The sequence below is a fragment of the Bos mutus genome, chromosome 5 (assembly GCF_027580195.1).
Source record: "Bos mutus isolate GX-2022 chromosome 5, NWIPB_WYAK_1.1, whole genome shotgun sequence".
Classification (NCBI taxonomy): domain Eukaryota; kingdom Metazoa; phylum Chordata; class Mammalia; order Artiodactyla; family Bovidae; genus Bos; species Bos mutus.
Window position 1 is genome coordinate 115,548,504 of NC_091621.1, and position 23,198 is coordinate 115,571,701.

Below are 23,198 nucleotides of genomic sequence, written 5' to 3' on the forward strand. Positions count from 1 at the left end.
ATTCATTGAGACTCACAAACGTCAGGGACTGAAGCTTGTGAACCGGGCCACACACTTAGCACAGTGTGCCTTGGCCAACAAGGTCTCAAAGCATCTCTGTTTCCCTAGCAACCCCGTCCCCCAGTCGCGGGCTTCTGCTCAGTCCTTGAACCACCAGGACCTCGTCACCTCCAGATGGTGTGTCTTGTGCCCGAGCCCACGACTGCTGTTATCCTGGTCACCAGGAAGACATTCTCTGTCTTTATCTATCACTGTGGAGCCCATCCATCACACTCAAGGCAGTCAACAAATTCTGTCTTTTGTCATAAATATTTGTGGCAAGATGGACCTCAGCTAGGCCTAGACCAGGGCCAGTCCAGGGACCTCCCAGGGAATGAGTCTTCCATCGCCCAGCTTTGCAAGAAACACTCAAGAACTCTTGGGGTTGTTTACCCCAGCTGTTTGCACCTGGTGAGCAAAGCACATGGTCACCACCTCCTCATGCACCAGGAGACCAGGGGCAGGATGCCAGACGGGCATTAAAGCCAGCGTGAGAAGGCAGAGGGAGCCCCTGAGCTTGGCAGGACCCTCATTCCACCAGGTACCTTATCCTCAGTTTCATGTTCCTTACAGGCCTGGGGGCTCTGAAACCACACCTCTGCCGGCAGGTCGGCCGGTCACCCTGCTGTGTGTGAGCGTCTCATTAGTGTGTGAACTCTGCCAGTAAGAACAACTCTTGTCTTTGGATCTCTTTGTCACATCTTCCAGTCACTCCTGCATCATGGCAACTCTGCGTTTTCCTGGTTCATCCCCCCTCTCTCTCCTTTTAAGCTGGCTGCACCCGGCCTTAGGTGGGACACATGGGACCTTCAGCTGCGGCATACAGGATCTTAGGTGCAGCATGCGGGGATCTAGTTCCCTAACCAGGGATCCAACCCAGGCCCCCTGCATTGGGAGTGTGGAGTCTTAGCCACTGGACCACCAGGGAAGTCCTTCCCTGGTTCATTTTCACATTTCCTCAAATCCTTTGGTCAGCAGGCAGGGTTGAAACCATGAATGCATAAAAGCTTGCTTTAGCCTCTCCTGTGGCCTACAGAATACCTTGCCTGATGGTACTCCTTGAAAAAAAAAATCTGAATGCGTGAGTGAAAAGAGAGATACATTTCACCCATAAATGCACCAACCACCGTGGGCTAAGATCTACTAGGGAGCAGGCTGGGGAGGAGAGAACTGAGATATCAGGTGGAAGGGCAGTTCTCCAGGGCAGTGTGGCCTGGCTGGAGTGAGTGGCAGAGACCTTTCTTGGTCATGGAGCGTCCACAAGCTTCCACACGTTTCCAGCCTCTTCCTGATCAGGCTGCTTTTAGCCAGCGTGCTATGGGCAGAGGTGATGAACCGTCCACCACTGTGACAGCCTCCACATGACCTTTCAGCACGCTCTGTCCCTAACAGGTGCCCACTGCCATTAGTGAAACCTTTCTGAAATTCTCTGCACCCCCAGGAAAGGCTCCCTTGAAGAGGGGGGTTATCTGGTCAAGTGTCCTCTTCCAACTTGATAGCACATTAAAAACATCCCTTCACGAATTCCGCTCCCCTGAGGTTACTGAGAGGCTGAGACCATTGGTCGCTAGACTCAGTGAGGGAAAGAGATGCCTCCAGGCCACCCAGGATAAAGACAGTGAGGAGAGGGTCTCAGCTCCCTGCAGCCCCCCTCCCCGCCGCGTCCCATCTAAGAAGCACAAGTGCCGGAAAGTGGTGCTCAATCAACAGCAGCTTGTGGCTCGAATGACACGTCTGAACGCTGAGGCCACTGCATTTTTCTCACTGGCTGGGAGCTTGGGAAGCCCGATACACTCCTTTGAAGTCTGCTCAGAGCCTGGGGAATGCATGGATTTGTGGGGGCCTCTGACAATATGGGGCAGATAAGACCCTCTTGGGCTCAAGTATCAAGAGACTTTCCCAACTTTGTAAATGTTGCTGGGAAAATAAGGAGAAAGAGAACTTTTTTTTTTTTTTTTTTTTTTTTTTTTTTAAGCAGGAAGTGTTGAAGCCCTTTTGCTTCTAGGTTAGGCTAAAAAGAATAGCATGCTTAGTGGCTAAGTTGTGTCCAACTCTTTGTGACCACATGGACTGTAACCTGCCAGGCTCCTCTGTGCATGGGATTATCCCAGGCAAGAATACTGGAGTGGGGTGCCATTCATTTCCTTCTCCAGGGGATCTTCCCGACACAGGGATGGAACCCACATCTCCTGCACTGGCAGGTGGCTTCTTTACCACTAAGCCACCAGGGAAGCAGAAAGAACAGACCCCATGACTCTCTTGGGGGATACAGAGGCCATCAACTTGGGCCGGGGGACTACTGATTGAGAATATTCCAGGAAGGATTCCTGCCTGGTCAGGACACACCCTGCACCTTCTCGTTTCTCCGCTTCAAGTGCTCTGGACTTCCTTTGCTTTATGTTGGGTCACTGCCGCCAGAAACCCTGCACACACTGAACTGACCTCACCCTAGGGGGTCCCAGGGGAGCATGGGAGGTGGCGACTCCGTACCGATTTTGGTGAGCCACTTGGCCACGGCACCGTAGATCTCGTCCAGAATGAGAATGACCACCAGGTTGATGATGACTGCCGTGGCCGTCACTGTCACCCGGACGTTGGAGCGTGTGGCCTTGTTGAGAGAGAGAGCAGCTGCAGTAGTGATGCGATAGACGATGACCCCAAAGACGATGGAGAACGTCAAGGCGATCTGTTAGGGAAAACAGGGAGAGTCACAGGTCAGTGGACAGCCGCTGCCCACCTACGGCTAGATTCTGTGCCACATCAGGTAGTGTTAACCTGGGGGACAGCAAGGCACTGCCAACCCCGGAAACTCACGCAAATTCCTACACGGGGCATTTTCCAGGAGAGACTGTCTCTCCCTTTTACTAGATTCCAAATGGCCTATAACACACAAGCACACACACACAGAGTAAGGTTACCAGTGGGGGGCAGGGCAATACAGGGGTGGGGAAAAGAGTTATTATGGAATTATATTAAATCATGTGTGTGAAACTTCTGGAAATTGTAAAGCATCATAGAATTTAAAAATTTCTCATTCAATTACAAGAAATTGTAAAATTTGTTGTTTAGTCTCTAAGTCACGTCCAACTCCTTGTGACCCCATGGACTGCAGCACGCCAGGCTCCTCTGTCCATACCAGAATAGAGATTCCCTGATAGTTCAGTTGGTAAAGAACCCGCCTGCAATGCAGGAGACTCTGGTTCGATTCCTGGCTTGGGAAGATCCACTGGAGAAGGAATAGGCTACCCACTCCAGTATTCTTGGGCTTCCCTTGCAGCTTAGATGGTAAAGAATCCACCTACAATATGGGAGACCTGGGTTAGATCCCTGGGTTGGGAAGATCCCCTGGAGAAGGGAAAGGCTACCCACTCCAGTATTCTGGCCTGGAGAATTCCATGGACTGTATATCCATGGGGTCACAAAGAGTTAGACACGACTGAGAGACTTTCACTTCACTTCTTCAATACTAGAGTGGGTTGTTATTTCCTTTTCCAGGGGATCTTCCTGACCCAGGGGTCAAACCCACGTCTCCTGTTTGGCAGGAAGGTTCTTTATCACTGAGAAGTCTTATAAATAAAACTAATCTATAAAAATGTAAAAAAAGAAAAGAAGACAGACACTGAATGCATGGTGTAGGACACAGGTGCTGTGATTCCTTTCATTGGGGAGCTTGCACTCTACTATGGGGCTAAGTTCAACCATAGTAAATACTAAATAATAATTAGTGATGGAGTTGTATCAAGTGAACAGTGTTGTTGTGAACACGACTGACAGTACAAAGGAGCTAGGGAAGAGTTTGTGAAGAAGGGGATTTAAAATGCATATTTTAGGGACTTCCCTGGTGATTCAGTGGTTAAGAATCCGCCTTGCAATGCAGGGGACTCCAGCTTGATCCCAGCAAACTAAGATGCCACATGGCAAGGGGCAACCAAGCCTGCGTGCTGCGACTACTAAGACACGCATCTGTTTATTTTAGTCGCTCAGTTGTGTCCGACTCTTTTCTGCCTCCATGGACTATAGCCCACCAGGCTCCTCTGTCTATGAAATTTCACAGGCAAGAATACTGGAGCAGGTTGCCATTTCCTTCTCCAGGGGATCTTCCCGACCCAGGGACTGAACCCATGTCTTCTGTACTGGCAGGCGGATTCTTTACCACTGAGCCACCAGGGAGCCACTGGAGCTATGAAGACCAGGAGCCACAACTAGACAGCCCACGCACAACAACGAAGGATCCATGTGATGCTACGAAGAGCCTGTGTGCCTCAAGTAAACCCAACACAGCCAAATAATATGTAAAAAATGGATAAATAATATTTTAAGAATTCACAAATTAGTTTAAAAATCAAAAATAAAATACATCTTTATTGAAAGGCAACAAGGAGCCATTGAAGGTATCTGAGCTGACAAGGGTTAGAGGCAGAGCTTTAGGGGGTGGGTACGAAAGGTGGCTTGAAGGAGAAAAAAGGGAAAGAAATCCAGGGTGAGAATTTTATTTTATTATTTTTTTTTTCAGGATGAGAATTTTAGACTCTTGGTCCTCAGGGTGAGCAAAGCATCACTTTACCAGGCCATTTAAATGGGGGCTGTTGGGAGTCCCTTGGACTGCAAGGAGGCCAAAGCAGTCAATCCTAAAGGAAATCAACCCTGAATATTCATTGGAAGGACTGATGCTGAAGCTCCAATACTTTGACCACCTTATGGGAAGAGCTGACTCATTGGAAAAGATTCTGATGCTGGGAAAGACTGAGGGCAGCAGGAGAAGGGGGCAACAGAGGATGAGATGGTTGGACGGCATCATTGGCTCCATGGATATGAATTTGAGCAAACTCTGGGAGCTGGTGAAGGACAGGGAAATTAGTTTTGCAAATATCAAAATGAATCCGCCACAGGTATACATGTGTTCCCCATCCTGAACCCTCCTCCTCCTCCCTCCCCATACCATCCCTCTGGGTCGTCCCAGTGCACTAGCCCTAAGCATCCAGTATCGCATCGAACCTGGACTGGCATCTCGTTTCATACATGATATTTTACATGTTTCAATGCCATTCTCCCAAATCCTCCCACCCTCTCCCTCTCCCATAGAGTCCATAAGACTGTTCTATACATCAGTGTCTTTTTGCTGTCTCGCACACAGGGTTATTGTTACCATCTTTCTAAATTCCATATATATGCATTAGTATACTGTATTGGTGTTTTTTCTTTCTGGCTTACTTCACTCTGTATAATAGGCTCCAGTTTTATCCACCTCATTAGAACTGATTCAAATGTTTTTTTTTAATGGCTGAGTAATACTCCATTGTGTATATGTACCACAGCTTTCTTATCCATTCATCTGCTGATGGACATCTAGGTTGCTTCCATGTCCTGGCTATTATAAACAGTGCTATGATGAACATTGGGGTACACGTGTCTCTTTCCCTTCTGGTTTCTCAGTGTGTATGCTCAGCAGTGGGATTGCTGGATCATAAGGCAGTTCTATTTCCAGTTTTTTAAGGAATCTCCACACTGTTCTCCATAGTGGCTGTACTAGTTTGCATTCCCACCAACAGTGTAAGAGGGTTCCCTTTTCTCCACACCCTCTCCAGCATTTATTATTTGTAGACTTTTGGATCGCAGCCATTCTGACTGGTGTGAAATGGTACCTCATAGTGGTTTTGATTTGCATTTCTCTGATAATGAGTGATGTTGAGCATCTTTTCATGTGTTGGTTAGCCCTCTGTATGTCTTCTTTGGAGAAATGTCTATTTAGTTCTTTGGCCCATTTTTTGATTGGGTCATTTATTTTTCTGGAGTTGAGCTGTAGGAGTTGCTTGTATATTTTTGAGATTAGTTGTTTGTCAGTTGCTTCATTTGCTGTTATTTTCTCCCATTCTGAAGGCTGTCTTTTCACCTTGCTAATAGTTTCCTTTGATGTGCAGAAGCTTTTAAGGTTAATTAGGTCCCATTTGTTTATTTTTGCTTTTATTTCCAATATTCTTGGAGGTGGGTCATAGAGGATCCTGCTGTGATGTATGTCAGAGAGTGTTTTGCCTATGTTCTCCTCTAGGAATTTTATAGTTTCTGGTCTTACATTGAGATCTTTAATCCATTTTGAGTTTATTTTTGTGTATGGTGTTAGAAAGTGTTCTAGTTTCATTCTTTTTTTACAAGTGGTTGACCAGATTTCCCAGCACCACTTGTTAAAGAGATTGTCTTTAATCCATTGTATATTCTTGCCTCCTTTGTCAAAGATAAGGTGTCCATATGTGCGTGGATTTATCTCTGGGCTTTCTATTTTGTTCCATTGATCTATATTTCTGTCTTTGTGCCAGTACCATACTGTCTTGATAACTGTGGCTTTGTAGTAGAGCCTGAAGTCAGGTAGGTTGATTCCTCCAGTTCCATTCTTCTTTCTCAAGATCGCTTTGGCTATTCAAGGTTTTTTGTATTTCCATACAAATTGTGAAATTACTTGTTCTAGCTCTGTGAAGAATACTGTTGGTAGCTTGATAAGGATTGCATTGAATCTATAAATTGCTTTGGGTAGTATACTCATTTTCACTATATTGATTCTTCCAATCCGTGAACATGGTATATTTCTCCATCTATTAGTGTTCTCTTTGATTTCTTTCACCAGTGTTTTATAGTTTTCTATATATAGGTCTTTAGTTTCTTTAGGTAGATATATTCCTAAGTATTTTATTCTTTCCGTTGCAATGGTGAATGGAATTGTTTCCTTAATTTCTCTTTCTGTTTTCTCATTATTAGTGTATAGGAATGCAAGGGATTTCTGTGTGTTGATTTTATATCCTGCAACTAACACCTATCCTGCTCAAACTCTTCCAGAAAATTGCAGAGGAAGGTAAACTTCCAAACTCATTCTATGAGGCCACCATCACTCTAATACCAAAACCTGACAAAGATCCCACAAAAAAAGAAAACTACAGGCCAATATCACTGATGAACATAGATGCAAAAATCCTTAACAAAATTCTAGCAATCAGAATCCAACAACACATTAAAAAGATCATACACCATGACCAAGTGGGCTTTATCCCAGGGATGCAAGGATTCTTCAATATCCGCAAATCAATCAATGTAATACACCACATTAACAAATTGAAAAATAAAAACCATATGATTATCTCAATAGATGCAGAGAAAGCCTTTGACAAAATTCAACATCCATTTATGATAAAAACTCTCCAGAAAGCAGGAATAGAAGGAACATACCTCAACATAATAAAAGCTATATATGACAAACCCACAGCAAACATTATCCTCAATGGTGAAAAATTGAAAGCATTTCCTCTAAAGTCAGGAACAAGACAAGGGTGCCCACTTTCACCATTACTATTCAACATAGTTTTGGAAGTTTTGGCCACAGCAATCGGAGCAGAAAAAGAAATAAAAGGAATCCAAATTGGAAAAGAAGAAGTAAAACTCTCACTATTTGCAGATGACATGATCCTCTACATAGAAAACCCTAAAGACTCCACTAGAAAATTAGAAGGAGAGTTTACCAGCCACTTGACCTGGAGGGCCAGCCCTACTTCCTTTTTCCAGAACCTAAGAACGACGAGACTCCCTCTCCCCTCCCATCACAGTCAAGGAGGGGCCGTTTCCATGAAGCACAAGGATGTGAGGGGCAGAAGGTGGAGGGGATCGGCTAGGTGTGTGACCTGCTCAGGTCAAGGCTCTAATTCCTTTCCATCGGTAGAGTCTTCTTTCTTGAATTCTTTCTGCAAAAGGAGGCGGTTCAAGTCACATCCCCTCTGGGTGGGGAAGGAGGGGTGGATGCTGGCTGGGGAGGATGAAATGAAAAACATGGGGAGAGAAAGAGCCAGGTGAAAGGTTCCTGTGAGAAAACACACTGCCCTGGACTGTGGTGTCCCCTCCCTAGAAAGGAGGGGAGGAAGAGGGTAGGGGATGGGGGTGGTGAGGGGAGAGGAGGAGGGTGGAGCCTCTGGCCCCTGCAGCCCGTGAATGACACCTGGGTGGGCTGCGCTGGAGAATGGGTTGCAGATGTGGCCACGTGCAGAAGTCCCGGGCCACCGGGGGTGCCGGTGACAGCCTCAGCCGTGTACTGTGCATCCTCGTGTGCTTTACAAACATGTGTCTGTGGACGATGGTGAGAAAAAGGGGCCCCTCTGTAAGGAAGGCAGGATGGCAGCGGCCCTGGGGAGAGGGAAGCTGTGTGTGTGCAGGGGGTGGGGGGGTGGGTGGAGGAGAGGTTAGATGAGAAAAACACTTGGTGGGAGGCCCCTCCCCTGATGGGGTGTGGGCGGGGTGGTAGAATCTCAGCCCCCAGGACCGGGGAGGGATGAGGACCCTGGACATAGGGAAACCTGGACATGACATCACTGCCCACCAACAACAGAGACATCCCACCTCCCTCTCCTCTGGGATCATCACAGCCAGACAGCAAGGGCCTGGAAAACATGCTGTGAGATTCTTTCCCCTCAAAATCGCCTTTGCAGTGAAGGCCAGTGATGGAAGCATTGATGCAGCAAAGTGGAGAGACCAGGGCATCGAAGAGTGTGTGTGTTTGTGTGTGCGCGCACACACCTAGGGCTAGGTGTACAGAGAGGATGGGGGAAACAGCCATGGCAAAAACATCCCCTCTTTTGGGGTCCTAGGGGTGGGGAGGAGACCAGCTTCCACCTCCTTCTTTAAGACGCCCCCCTGCCGCCAAGCTGAGGACAGAGCATGCTTCCTGGTCACCCAAAGTGTGGTTTGGACCCCGCCGTCTCGCCTGTGAGCTTGAGAAACAGGCGAATAGTCTAGACCTACCGGCTCAGAATCCTCACTTCTTGAGATTCTTCCTCTTCTAGAGGCCCTGCTCCACTCACTCAGGGAACCCCTTTTCCCCACCCTCTCTCCTTCTTGGCTCCACCTTCATGCCCCTCTTCAGCACCCAGATGCTGTGCTCTGCCACCCCAACTTCCCTGGTCTTGATTTTCCATCCCACTCTTCTGAACCTCTCCTTTGGTGTCTCCCACAAACACCTCAAGATTCGCAATTTTCAAGTGGGAAGAGCTTGGAGAGCACCGACCCCATGCCAGGATCAATTTGCAGGTGAGGAAACAGGTGTAGGAGGTGATTTGCTCAAGCTCACAAGGCACATATTACAAACCCAGCTCCCAGATCATGGTAGAAACTAAGGAATTTCAGCCTTTAGGGATCATCCACATCCAGCCTTTGATCTCACAGACAAGGAAAACGAGGACCAAGAAGCAGCAATGGGACTGGTCCGAGGTCCGCGAGATACATGGCAAAGCCATCATCATCAACAACAACAGTTGATCCACAGAGGGAGAATGGACACACGCCCACGTATGGCTGAGTTGCTTTGCTGTCAACCCGAAACTAGCATGACATTGTTCATCAGCTGTACGCATAGTCAACAAAAAGAGTACAGAATGCAGCGCTTGGAAACAGCAGAAGGATCTCTGTTAATTTCCAAGGCAAACTATTGAACATCACAGTAACCCAAGTCTATGCCTCAACCACTTCAAAGAAGCTGAACGATTCTATGAAGACCTACAAGATCTTCTAGAACTAATACCAAAAAAAAGATGTGATTTTCACCATAGAGGATTGAAATGCAAAAGGAAGTCAAGAGATACCCGGAATAACAAGCAAGGTTGGCCTTGGAGTACAAAGTGAAGCAAGGCAAAGGCTAACAGAGTTTTGTCAAGAGAACATCCTGATCATAACAAACACCCTTTTCCAACAAACCAAGAGACGACCCTACATATAGACATCACCAGATGATCAATACCAAAATCACATTGATTATGTTCTTTGCAACCAAAGATGGAGGAGCTCTATACAGTCAGTAAACACAAGACCTGGAGCTGACTGTGGCTCAGATTACGAGCTCCTATTGCAAAATTAAATTGAAGAAAGTAGGGAAAACCACTAGACCATTCACACATGCGCTAAATCAAATCCCTCATTATCATACAGTGGAGGTGACAAATAGATTCAAGAGATTAGATCTGATAGACAAAGGTCCTGAGGAACTATGGATGGAGGTTCATAACACTGCACGGGACACAGTGACCAAAACCATCCCAAAGAAGAGGAAATACAACAATACTCCAATATAAAATAAAAAGCTAAAAAAAACTCTAGTGTAATACAAAATATGTTCTAATCACTACATCCAATTATCAAGAAAACAAAATAGCTCTCACATTAATTGCTTTAAGCATAGCATAATGAATAATTAAAAATTACAGACTAATGTTTCAGCAACAGGCCAACAAACAGTGACTTTATCTACTCACAGATTCTACCCACATTTCCCATGGTCATTTTGAAGAACATGCCTCTCACTAAATATCACTTGATTAAGGCGAGATATTACTGAACTTTAAGCTAATGCTTATAATAACTCAATTAATCGGATGAATGGTATTACATATTCATAAAATATCAGTATTAAAAAACCAGCTAATCCATGTGTGCCCTCCTGATTTCATTATTGCAGCCACACCTACTTTAGCATGATTTCTTATAGTAACCACACGTGCCACACCTTTGGTAGATACAATTTAGTTCCATCCAGGATCTGAATTCTTCTCTATGGTTCCAAGCTCAATCCAGGACTTTGGCACCAAATCCAGCACTCTTCTCATCACTCTGGCTGTGTTATTGATTTTGTTTATTAAATTCAACAAGTGTTTTCTGACCACTTACTGCACCATGTGAGCTGTATTTCATGTTTGTGATCAGGTCCCCCAGCTGGACCAAAAGGGGAAATTGATCATGTACTTCTCTCTGTGCCTTTTGCAACTACAGAGAGGTGCCTCCTGCATGGAACATGTTTGGTAAAGATTTGCTGACCCTCAGCTCTGGCAGTTTCCCCCTCCTGCACGTGGTCACCTATCATGGCCTCTGGGTCTCTTGGTGGGTCTTTTTTAATACATTTTTTTTTGGCCAATTCCCTGACCAGGGATCAAACCTGTACTCCCTGCAGTGGACACTCAGAGTCCTAATCACTGGACCACCAGGGGAGCCTCTTTAATACAATGTTTAAACTTTACTTTCCATTTACAGTTATTACAAAATATTGGCTGTGTTCCCCAATTGCACAGTACATTCTTGTGGCTCTTAGTGTTTGAATTCCACAATCTTACATCTGGATACAGCCAAATTGCAGTGGAAGCCATGTTATGGAGCCCAGAGTCCTAATTTCACACGATGAGAGACACAGGAGGGACAGCTAATCTGGTCCCTACCCTCCGGGACTTGCATTCTGAATGGAAGTTGAGAAGACCATGGCACCCATACAATAAGGGTGCTCCCTTGGAAAAGGGACTGGCTACCCACTCTAGTATTCTTGCCTGGGAAATCCCATGGACAGAGGAGCCTGGAGGGCTACAGTCCATGGAGTCATAAAGAGTAGACATGACTGAAACGACTGAGCAGGCACACTGAGACCCTGCACACTCCCTAAATTGTCAGCATCACCACCCTTGGATCCAAACAGACCCAGTGTTGTGGCTGTTTTGAAACTTTGCAGAAGAAAGAAGAATGCAAAACTGTCACGACCTTGATCTTTACCACATACCCCTGACCATAGTCCTGGCTATAAGACCTCTTCCTACTCCCCAGGGAAGGGGGCACAGTTCTTGAGGCGCAAGACTACTGTGCTCCCTCTCTGCCTGGCAAAGAAATAAAGCCACTTTCTTCCTTCTTGGAAGGACAGATGCTGAAGCTGAAGTTCCAATACTTCGGCCACCCGATGAGAAGAACTGACTCATTAGAAAAGACCCTGATGCTGGGAAAGATTGAAGGCAGAAGGAAAAGGGGATGACAGAGGATGAGAAGGTTGGATAGCATCACCAACTCGATGGACACGAGTTTGAGCAAGCTCCAGGAGATAGTGAAGAACAGGGAAGCCTGGCGTGCTGCAGTCCCTGGGGTCGCAAGCAGTCGGACACAACTGAGTGACTGAATTGAAAGGTCTCCATATTTCTGTTCAGCATCCGTGAACACAGAACAAAGATTTTGGCCTCAAGATGTGATGCCTTTAAAGAGTTTTGAGCAGAGGAGTAATGTGATGTGACCTAGATTTGGAAAAGATCAGCAGGCTGGGGCCAGAGTAACAGCAGGGAGCTGAGTTAGGAGGCCACTTGATAATCCAAGTGATGGAGGAGGGTTTCTGATGACTGGTCTCTGATATACAAACATGAGCCAATGGTTATCTTGGGCGTGGGAGGAAAGTTTAGGCACCCTGCTCTAAAGGGAGGGAATTGCCTCTGATAATCCTCCCATAGAAAAAGAACACAAAAAGAGGATTCAGTCAAAAAGGAAAGGAGCATTAGCTCCATACTCTGGGTTGGAGAAGAAAGAGAAGCTTCATCTTTGTCCAGCCAGGCCTCTTCCATGGATGAGGAAGATGAACGCTGCACTGCACTTTTCTTGGCTCTCATCACTCCATGAAAAATACCCCCAACAGATGACAGACTGGCATCGCTAAAAGCCTCCTCGTGGTCATGGTCGTGGCATCTTCTGCCAAGGGTTAGTCACTACGGGTAGAAGAGGAAATGATACTGGATACTCAACTTCATTGCCAAAGGTGCCCTGGGCTAATTCTGTAACAATAAAAGCCACTCTTTTACAAACATCATCCTGACCCCTTTATTTCAAATTCCACACCTTGTTCTAGGGTAATGCCAAGCCCCTTCTGGAGACTGGATTTTTTTAAAAATGAAAAAAAAAAAAATGGGGGAAAAGTTAGCATAATATAAGGATTAAAAAAAAAAACAAATTGGTAGGGGGCTATATAATTTATTATCCAACTTGGAATGCATTTTAATAATTTTATTCATCTGTTTATTTTTGCCTGTGCTGGGTCTTCATTGCTGTGCAAGCTTTTCTCCAGTTGGGGTGAGCAGGGGCTACTCTTCGTTGCATTGTGTGGCCTTCTCCTGGCAGTGGCTTCTCTTGCTGCGGAGCAGGACTCGAGGCACAAGGGCTTTGGCAGTGGCAGCGCGTAGGCTCAGGGTCACACTTCCTGGGCTCTGTGCACCACAGGCTCAATAGTTGTGGTGCACAGGCTTCCCAGCATGTGGGATCTTCCTGGACCAGCAGTCGAACCCGTCTCCTGTCCCTCTGAGAGGACCATGGCTTCATCTTCACTAGCCCCTCATCATCCCCACAACATCACAGACTAACACCCCCAGCATTCACACAGCAGGATCCCCATGCACATGGCAGAACCAGGTATTCCCACCAGGAAATTACCATGAACAAGATGGAGGCGAAGTTCATCAGGTAACCTGGGAAACGATCTTTCCAGGTCAGCTTATCTTCATCGTCCTGGGGAGAAACAGGAGAACAGTGACCATCAGATGCTGTAAGTAACAGATATAAAATGTCCCTCAGTTTTCCATAAATGTGTATATCATTCATCACTCTACTTAGAGACGTTTTTGGTCTCTGATGCCTTACCTTCCACATCAACAACAGCTCTCCTAATTCTGTGACTTCTAGATCTGATTTCAGCCTCACACTGGGCTAAAGTTTCAGTTCAACCGCTCTATCTGCTGTGCGATCTTTGCTGTGCCTCTTAACATTTCTTTCTATTTCTTCATCTGCTAAATGGGCACAGTCATGACCCTCATCCTGACTCATGCACAAGATGGTTTTATTTGCTTTATTTTAATGAGAAACACACGAACGTGGTAAAGTGGGGGACAAATGATAGATACAAATGACCACAGAGCAGCATCCTAGAATAGATCATCATTTATATCAGACATCACCACTGACCTCAGATCCCGAGTGTGCAAATTACCCACAATTTTTGTTCTTCAAAGAACCTGTACGTGTTGTTATTTGTTCCCTCCAAAACAACTGTTCTCCCCTGGTCACAAAGGCAGACAACTCAAGGTGCAGGCTCAGCTGAGGCCTTGCTATCAGTCTGGCTGAGAACCAGACTCCATCCAGTTCACCCCCTGCTCTCTTGGGACCTCCATATCCCTGACCACATCTGCCTTCCCTGCCCGCTTAGATCCCTCACCTGGTAGGGTGAAGCCCACCAGGTACGAGGGGTAAAGACCTCTGCCAATTAACTGCCACATAATTTTAGCCTGGGCACTGGATTTGATGCTTTTGAACTGTGGTGTTGGAGAAGACTCTTCAGGGCCCCTTGGACTGCAAGGAGATCAGAGAAGTCAATCCTAAAGGAAGTCAACCCTGAATATTCATTGGAAGGACTGATGCTGAAGCTCCAATACTTTGACCACCTTATGGGAAGAGCTGACTCATTGGAAAAGATCCTGATGCTGGGAAAGACTGAAGGCGGGAGGAGAAGGGGACGACAGAGGATGAGACGGTTGGATGGCATCGTCGACTTGATGGACGTGAGTTTGAGCAAACCCTGGGAGATGATGATGGACAGGGAAGCCTGGCGTGCTGCAGTCCATGAAGTCATGAAGAGTCAGACATGACTGAACGACTGAACAACTGGATTTCTTTGAGCTGCCATTCTTTACAATTAGAATGGATATAGTGCCCTGCCAACTACAAGGTTGCCTCGAAGGCCAGCTAAACCCATGCTGGGGAGGATGCAGTGGAAACGGCAAAGCCCTCCACGCTGGCGAGGTAGGGCTCCTGCATTTCTGCAGCCTGTCTAACTCAGCAAGCCAGCATTCCAGGCCCCTTTCTGCTTCTCTCTCCCTCCTCACCAGATTTCAGAACACACCTGATCTGACTCTAGCAACAGTGCCATCTAGGCTTTGAAAGCTTGTACTGTAGGCTTCCCCAGTGGCTCAGCAGTAAAGAATCTGCCTGCAATGCAGGAGACTCAGATTCGATCCCTGTGTCAGAAGATCCCCTAGAGGAGGAAATGACAACCCACTCCAGTATTCTTGCCTGGAGAATCCCACAGAGGAGCCTGGCGGGCTATAGTCCATAGGGTCGCAAAGAGTCAGACATGACTGAGCGACGAAACCACCATCACCACTGTAAGTGAAGGGCCTTCTTGGCCTGAAAATCTTCCTAAAAGCCTCTGTGAGCCAACTGTGTGCAGACTTTGTGGCCATGCACAGTGGGGAGACAGAGGACAGTGGATATAGTCACTGTCCCCAGGGGGCTCCCTGTTTAATGGGATGGGAGTGATATGGGAGGAATCCCGTGCCAGTTCAGGAATGTGGGTTATCCTGGGAGTGAGCCTGGGTGGGATTTGAGGAAAGGAATGGTATATCTTTCTCAAGACATGTCTGGAGCTAAGCATAGGGCTGAGGTGACTACAACGGGCTGGAAATAAGCATTAACAGCTCGGTGGTCTGTAATGACCTAGAGGGGTGGGAGGGAGGTCCGAGAGGGAGGGGATAAATGTATAAAGTGAAATGTTAGTCATTCAGTTGTGCCCAACTCTTCAAGACCCCATGGACTATAGCCCACCAGGCTCCTCTGTCCATGGAATTCTCAAGGCAAGAAACACTGGAATGGGTAGCCATGCCCTTCTCTAGGGGATCTTATAGCTGATTCACTTCAGTCTACAGCAGAAAATAACACAACAGTGTAAAGCAATTATATCCCAATTTTTTTAAAAAGAGCTTTAAGGCTGGAGTCATTCAGTGACCAACGCTCTCATGTACCCATGACGTCAACAAGGGATGCTCGGTTTCTCATAGGCTCCGATAGGATCAGGTCTCCAGACTCTGAGCCCAGCAGACTTTCCATCACACAGTGAGAACAAGGTCACTGCAGGTCATGACCATCCTGCACAGGTGGGACTATAAAAACCTATTTCTGTTAGGACTGAAGCAAGTCCTCTAAATGAGGCCAGACATCAAAAGGGACTAGTATTTCTTTCTCTCTGCCTTCAGTACTCATTCTTTTTTTATTTGTTTTCTTTTTAATATTTATTTATTTATTTGGCTGTGTCGGGTCTTAGTTGCAGCCCACAGGATCTTTGCTATGTCAGGTAGGATTTTTCATTGCAGCACATGGATTCTCTAGTTGCAGTACACAGTCTCAGTACTTGCGGGCACACACGCTTAGCTGTTTTGCAGGTGGGATCTTAGTTCCCTGACCAGGGATAAAACCTGCATCCCTTGCATTGCAAGGTGAATTCTTAACCACTGGACCACCAGGGAAGTCCCCAGTACTCATTCTTAATTTCAATCACACTAGTGGTATCTTGGCTTCCCAGGTGGCTCTAATGGTAAAGAATCTGCCTGCCAATGCAGGAGAAGCAAGAGACTCAGGTTCAGCCCCTGGTTCAGGAAGATATCCTACAGAAAAAAATGGCAATGCACTCCAGTATTCTTGCCTGGAGAATCCCATGGACAGAGGAGCCTGGTGGGCTAAAGTCCATGGGATCAAGAAGAGTAGGACACGATTGAGCACAGTGGTATCTTACTTTAAGATTCTGATTAGAAAACTGACGAGGGGTGGGTAGATGATAACTCTGTGGGGATTATGAAAAGAAGTCTAGGGTTATGTGGGGCTCATCTGGAGGCCTCTCTCATTATGATTACAGTCTGGATGATTCTCTGACTCTTTTCCTGCCTTCTTGCCTGGGGATGAGAGGTTCTGCCTTGAGAATCAGCAAGCCAGGTGTGCTCAGAAATGCCAGCGATGAGCAGGGAAGGGGAAGCTCCAGTTACAGGTTCTGTGTCTCCAGTTCCTCCCCAGTGGGGCTCCCTGAGTAGGGAGCAGGGCAAGGAGAGATAGAAAGACCTGTGCGTGGTCCAAGAAATCAGGGGAAGGGGCAAGGAAGCAGTCAGTGAGGATGAGACTGGGCTCAGAATGGTCCTCAGGGACAAGATGGACAGTTTTAGAATAAATGGGAGAAAAGGAAGTGCAAGCAGAGAAGTAGGAAACACAGCCCCAGATGAAAAAGGCTCTAAAAATAAGTATAATCGTAGAGGATGACTAGCAAACCCAAGGGCGGGGCCAGGGGGCAGAGAGGGTTTTGGCCAAGGTTCCTGCCAAGTGTTATCCACCTTCTTAAGGCCAGGGATGAGGTGCATTCAGACCAGCCTCTATGCATGCTAAGTCACTAAAGTCATGTCCGACTCTTTGGGACCCCATGGACAATAGCCTGCTAGGCTCCTCTGTCCATGGGATTCTCCAGGCACCAATACTGGAGTGGGTTTCCATGCTCTCTTCCAGGGGATCTTCTTATCCAGGGATTGAACCCCCATCTCTTGCATCTCCTGAGTAGACAGGTGGATTCTTCACCACTAGCACCACCTGGGTGGATGCTAATTACAATCTCCATTCACTGACACAGAAAAGATGTGAATATTCACGGCAAAACACCATCCAGTTAACTACACTCCATGTAAAAGTCACACAACCAGCTCATGGGATCATAGAAGGACTTGGAACTTGAACTTCTGAGTTCAACTCTTGGCTCTGATACGAGTCAAGTGGCCTTGGGAAATTCCCAGAACTTCTGTTTCCTCATTTGTAAAGTAATTATATTCCTTATCTGTAAAATGCATAAACGGTAACATCTATTGTGCCAGATTATTATACCATGTATTTTATATTAAGTAGCCAACCCATGGAGGGGCCAAGCCAATGCACATGCACACACAGGTAAGCACGAGCTCTCAGAGTCTCCCTCTTTTTAACACGGAGATGACACACATCCCACTGAAGTGGCAGAGGTCATGCACAGATCACACAGCTGAACGCCTGGGAAAGCGCTCTGTCAGCTCTAAGTGTTACTCTCTGAGTTGTGTCTGACTCTTTGCAGCCCATGGACTGTAGCCTGCCAGGCTCCTCTGTCTATGGATTTTCCAGGCAAGAATATTGGGAGTGGGTAGCCATTCCCTTTTCCAGGGGATCTTCCCCACCCAGGGATTGAACTCAGGTCTCCCGCATTGCAGGTGGATTCTTTACCATCTGAGCCACCAGGGAAGCCCCAACAAAAAGCCACACAAAGCCTCACACCAAAAGTAAGGTCAAGTCTGTGTCATGACTGTATCAGAAGCGGGTGGACAAGAAGGACTCAGCTAATTCACCACTGTTAAGCCAGGAGCCTAGCCATTGTCTATGCTTGTGTCCTTGTCCCTAAACTATGGCTTTCGCTTCCAAGTCTCCAAACAGGAAGTAGCATGGTGACATCCACAGCAAACCACAGCAGTGTCCTTTTGGCAGACTGAACAGCAGGAAATGCAGGCACTGCAAACGCAGTAGGTGAGACTCCTATTCAAATCTTGGGATGGCAACCTTGAAAAGTGGTCAATCATCCCTGAGTTTGTATTTATTTAAATTAATGCATGATTATCATGTAATAAAATGCACCTTATTAGCATGCAATTTTGTGAATTTTGATAAATACGTATGTATCACATGTAACCATGACCACAATCAAAAACAGAACCATCATCCCCTCAATACTGCCCCATCCATTGTGGTCCATCACCTCCCCCAGTCTCCAGCTCCTGGCAAGACCTATTCTCTGTCCCTTCAGGGTTGCCTTTTCCAAAATGTCATAAAAGTAAATTCCCATAGCATGGCTCCTTTCCAGTCTGACTTGTCTCACTCAATGCACTGCATTTGGGATTCACTTCCGCTACATTCCCAGAACTCCGTTTTCTTATTGCTGAGTAATATTTCACTGTATGGACCTGCCACATCTCACGGAACCATCACTGGCTGAGAGATGTCTGGACTGCTTCCAGTTGTTGGTAATTAACGAATAAAGCTGTTGGAAGTATTTGCACACTGGCTTTGGTGTCCGCATAGGCTTTAGGTTAATACCAAGTAGTGGAATTGCTGAGTCATGGGTTGCGTGTATCTTTGGTTTATAAGCAACTGCCAGACTGTTTTACAAAATGGCTGTGCTATTTTTGCATTTTCACCAGGAACATATGAGAATTCCTTCCTCTACTTTCTTTTCTTTAAATAAACTTTTTTAAAAATTTAGAATAGCTTTAGATTTATGAAAAGCTTCAAAGATAGTACAATGTGTGAGTGTGCATGTGTGTGTGTATATATATGTGTATATATATATATACACACACAATTCTGCACCCAGTTTCTTTATTATGTTAGTATGGGTACATTTTTTGCAAGCAATGAACCAATATTGTACCTTATTATTATTTTTTTTTTTTTTGGCCACGTTGAGCGGCATGCAGGATCATAGTTGCCAGACCAGGGAATAAACCCATGACCCCTGCTGTGGAAGCTTAAAGCCTTAGCCTCTGGACTACCAGGGAAGTCCCTGTACCTTATTATTAACTAAAGCTCACATTGTATGTGGATTTTCTTAGTTTTCACCTAGTATTCCTTTTCTGCTCCAGAGTCCCATGTAAGATGCCACGTTATTTTTAGCCACCATGTCTTCTTAGGCTCCTCTAAACTATGATGATGTGTCAGACTTTTCTTGTTGCTGATGACCTGGTCAGTTTTGAGGAGTAAGTAGTCAAGGATTTTGTACAACATTGCTCAGTACAGGCTTCTCTGAAGTTTTTTCAGAATTAGGTTGAAGCTATGGGTTTGGAGGAGGAAGACCACAGAGGTAAAGCCAAAAGTGCAAAGTCACGGTGACTGTGTGGTGGTCTGCTGCCAGTCTGATCCACTACAGCTTTCTGAGTCCCAGCGAAACCATTACATCTGAGAAGTATGCTCAGCAAATTGATGAGATGCATGAAAACTACAATGCCTGCAGCTGGCCTTGGTCGACAGAAAGGGCCCAATTCTTCTCCATGACAACGCTCGAATGCACATCGCACAACAACAAATGCTTTGCTTCAAAAGTTGAATGAATTGGGCTTCAACCGTCACATTCACCTGACCTCTTGCCAACCAACTACCACTTCTTCAAGTATCTCGACAACTTTTTGCAGGGAAAATGCTTCTACAACCAGCAGGAGGCAGAAAATGCTTTCCGAGAATCCATCTAATCCCGAAGCATGGATTTTTACACTACAGGAATAAATAAACTTCTTTCTCGTTGGCAAAAATGTGTTGATTGAAATGGTTCCTACTTTGATTAATAAAGATGTGCTTGAGCCTAGTTATAATGTCTTAAAATTCATAGTCTGAAACTGCAATTAGTTTTGCACCAATCTGACATCATGTTCATTTCATCACAGCAAAGGGACAAGCGATAATATGACCTGTCACTCATGATGCTTGTCGGGTTTCCCAGCTGTCCAGTAACTCTTTCCCCTCCTTTACTCTTTGGAAGGAAGTCACTACATGCAGCCCACATTTGAGGGGTAAACAGTTATAGTCTGCCTCCTTGAGGGGATAGTATCTGTAGATTCCTTGAAGTTTCTAATTCAGGTGTTTATAATGTTTTAGATTTACTTCAAGTATGGATTGAGAAAAGACACACTCAGTTATGCCAATGTTAAACCAATACAGACTGCTTTGAATTCAGTAAAGGAGAATAAAGATGATATTTGCCTACTGCTCAGGAAGCATCATGCCTGGAACAGAACTGGATTTTGGCTTCAAAGGAAGCCAGCTGTGGTCCTCTTTCTTTGAAGACTTCTAAAGGGGCAGGAAATCAACCCTGAATATTCACTGGAAGGACTGATGCTGAAGCTGAAGCTCCAATACTTTGGCCTCCTGATGCAAAGAGCCAACTCATTGGAAAAGATGCTGATGCTGGGAAAGATTGAAGGCAGGAGAAGAAGGGGGCAACAGAGTATGAGATGGTTGAATGGCATCACCGACTCAATGGACATGCGTTTGAGCAAACTCTGGGAGATGGTGGAAGACAGGGGAGCCTGGCGTGCTGCAGTCCATGGGGTCGCAAAGTCAGACACAACTGAGTAACTGATCAATAACAACAAAAGGGCAGGAAGTCAAGCACCATCATCATCACCTGCCTCACCTGCTCCAGCTAACCACCGGAGGTCTGTGAATAGATTGGCTTTGGTTTCCATCAGAATGTTCACATACTGAGCCTCTGTTGCTGAAAATACTTGAGTCAAGGGGACAGTGTTAAGGAGAGGGAATAGTGAAGCATTTGGAAATGCAAGACCTAGGCTTCATCCCTGTCTCTACCTCTTTATTAGCTGAGCAACCTTAAGAATATTGTCTAACATCTCTCTGACCTCATAGCCTCATCTTCAATCGGACAACTGGTAGACCTGCCCTACTGCACCTCAATGAGTACATCATGCATGTGACAATATTGGGAAAATTCTAAGTTCTGTATAACTGTGAGTTGTTACTAATCCTATTTCTATGCAGGAAGCTTTCACTGAACATCAAATGTGTATCCAGCATTGTTCTGGCACTGGGCACTGCAGATATGGAGAAGGCACATTCTTTGCTCTTAGGGTGAGATGGTTGGACAGCATCACCCACTCAATAGACATGAGTTTGAGCAAACTCTGGGAGACAGTGAAGGACAGGGGAGCCTGGCATGCTGCAGTCCATGGGGTCTTAGGGGATGCTCCAACCACTAAAAGAAACTGAGAAAGACAACACATATTATGAGATGATATGACACATGTCATGGGAACACAGAGGAGAGAGCAACTGCCTGCCTTGGGGGAGAAGGAAGGCATCAAAGATGAAGAGACATTTCACTTGTGACTAAAGAATGACAAGTGTTTTCCAGGATGAAAAGAGAGAAGACCATAGGACCTCAGGCATAGAACCACCTTCTCTGCACCTCAACTTCCTCATCTCTAAAAAAGAGATTAAGGTGAGTGCCCTTCACACAAGATTGCTGCCGTGAAGATGAAATGAGGTCACATATGGGAACGTGCATATGGAACTCTGCCTCACACAGAGCTGGAACCCAACACTTGTAGCCTAACATCACTATCATCATTATTGTTTCAACCACCAGACCCTGGCCCTTATCAGGACACATTAGGTGAGGTTTCCTTATCAAATGACAAGGAAATCCCAAATTCAGTGCGGGCGCTGCTTCCTACAGTAGAGATCTGGGGGCCAGTCTTCCAGTTCTGAGGTCACACAGATGTTCTACGTGACCTGGCCCCACTCTGCCCTGACACAGCTGTTCAATGCTCTCTCTGCTGCTGAGTCTTCAAGACCCCTCACAAACAGCATCTACTCCAGAAGCAGTGATCCCACCAACTTCACCATCTCTCTCTCCCTGGTTTTCTCTCCCAAGATAGCTCCTCCTCCAGGAAGTCTTCACGGCCTGACCATAAAAGTAAGGCCAGCATTTGACTGCACACCCCTCCCTTCACTGACATTGGTCACCCCGCAGCTCCTATCACCATGACATTGGGCCCGGGCATGGTATTGGTCCCCCCAGCCCAAGCACACACAGCCTCCTGGACTGAACCTCCAGGTCCTAGCCCTCAGCCCTGTGGGCTTGCCTGTAACTGACCCCCAGAGCCCTCTAGAGATAGAGACAGACTTTGGGGAAGGGTGTCAGTCTAGGACAGCAATCCTGACAAAGGGCTGGAAGCAGTGGCATGGCACGGCACCCAAGGAAACAGGTATGGGCAAAGTCCAGGGCAGAACATAGTGTGATTTGTGGCTCAGATGGAAAGCATTCTCTGTTCCTCCCGCTGCTTGGTGACTTCAGCAGACTCAGAAATACAGACTCTGGCTCCCTTCCTCCCCTCCTGAGGTCCAGCCTGCTAACTCTGCACCTCTGCCCCCAGACGGCTGCTGTTTCACTACCTCTATTCCCCAGCGGCCTTGGCCTCCCTGGGTTCCAGGTCTGGGCTGAGCATCTCTCCCTCCCTGACCCCAATTCCAATTACCCTACCCTGTGTCCTGCCTGGAGTCGGCCCACAGACAGCCCCTCCCCACTCGCTCTCTAAAGGGGCCCCCCTTCTAGATTGTGGAGGTGGAAAACGGGGCTCAGGTGGGTTGCCCCTATCAACGTATGAGAGCCCAGGGCAGCCATGTCATCATCCCTGTCCAGACCTCCTTGCCTGTAAAAGGAGGAAGCTGGGCTGAAGCCACCACGGCCCCCCATGATTACTATACACATGAATCCTTAATCTATAACCTTATCTACAACATCACACAATGACCACAGACTCGGCGGTCAGAATACATCTAAATCCAATGTTGAGTGGGGCCTCCAAGGATTGATGTGATCTGGACTCTGGCCCCTCTTGAGCTTTATTGCTAAGCGTTCAATCCCTTTGTACTCCATTCCAGCCACACTGGCTTCCTTCTTGTTCACTGAACATCACCAGCTCAAGACCTGAATGAGATTTCTCCTCTTCTGTCTCTTTACC

At 46.5% G+C, this 23,198-nt stretch overlaps 1 protein-coding gene across 2 annotated transcripts in view; it reads right to left on the reverse strand.

Annotated features, from left to right (window-relative positions):
- ANO2 (anoctamin 2) overlaps positions 1-23,198 on the reverse strand; it is a 337,501-nt gene that overhangs the window by 66,926 nt on the left and 247,377 nt on the right. For both annotated transcript variants that reach the window (XM_070371768.1, XM_070371769.1), the window contains 2 exons: positions 13,279-13,353; positions 2,530-2,725 (listed from right to left, as the gene is read on the reverse strand). In XM_070371768.1, coding sequence (XP_070227869.1) covers positions 2,530-2,725; positions 13,279-13,353 — 271 coding nt within the window. The remainder of the gene's footprint in view (positions 1-2,529; positions 2,726-13,278; positions 13,354-23,198) is intronic.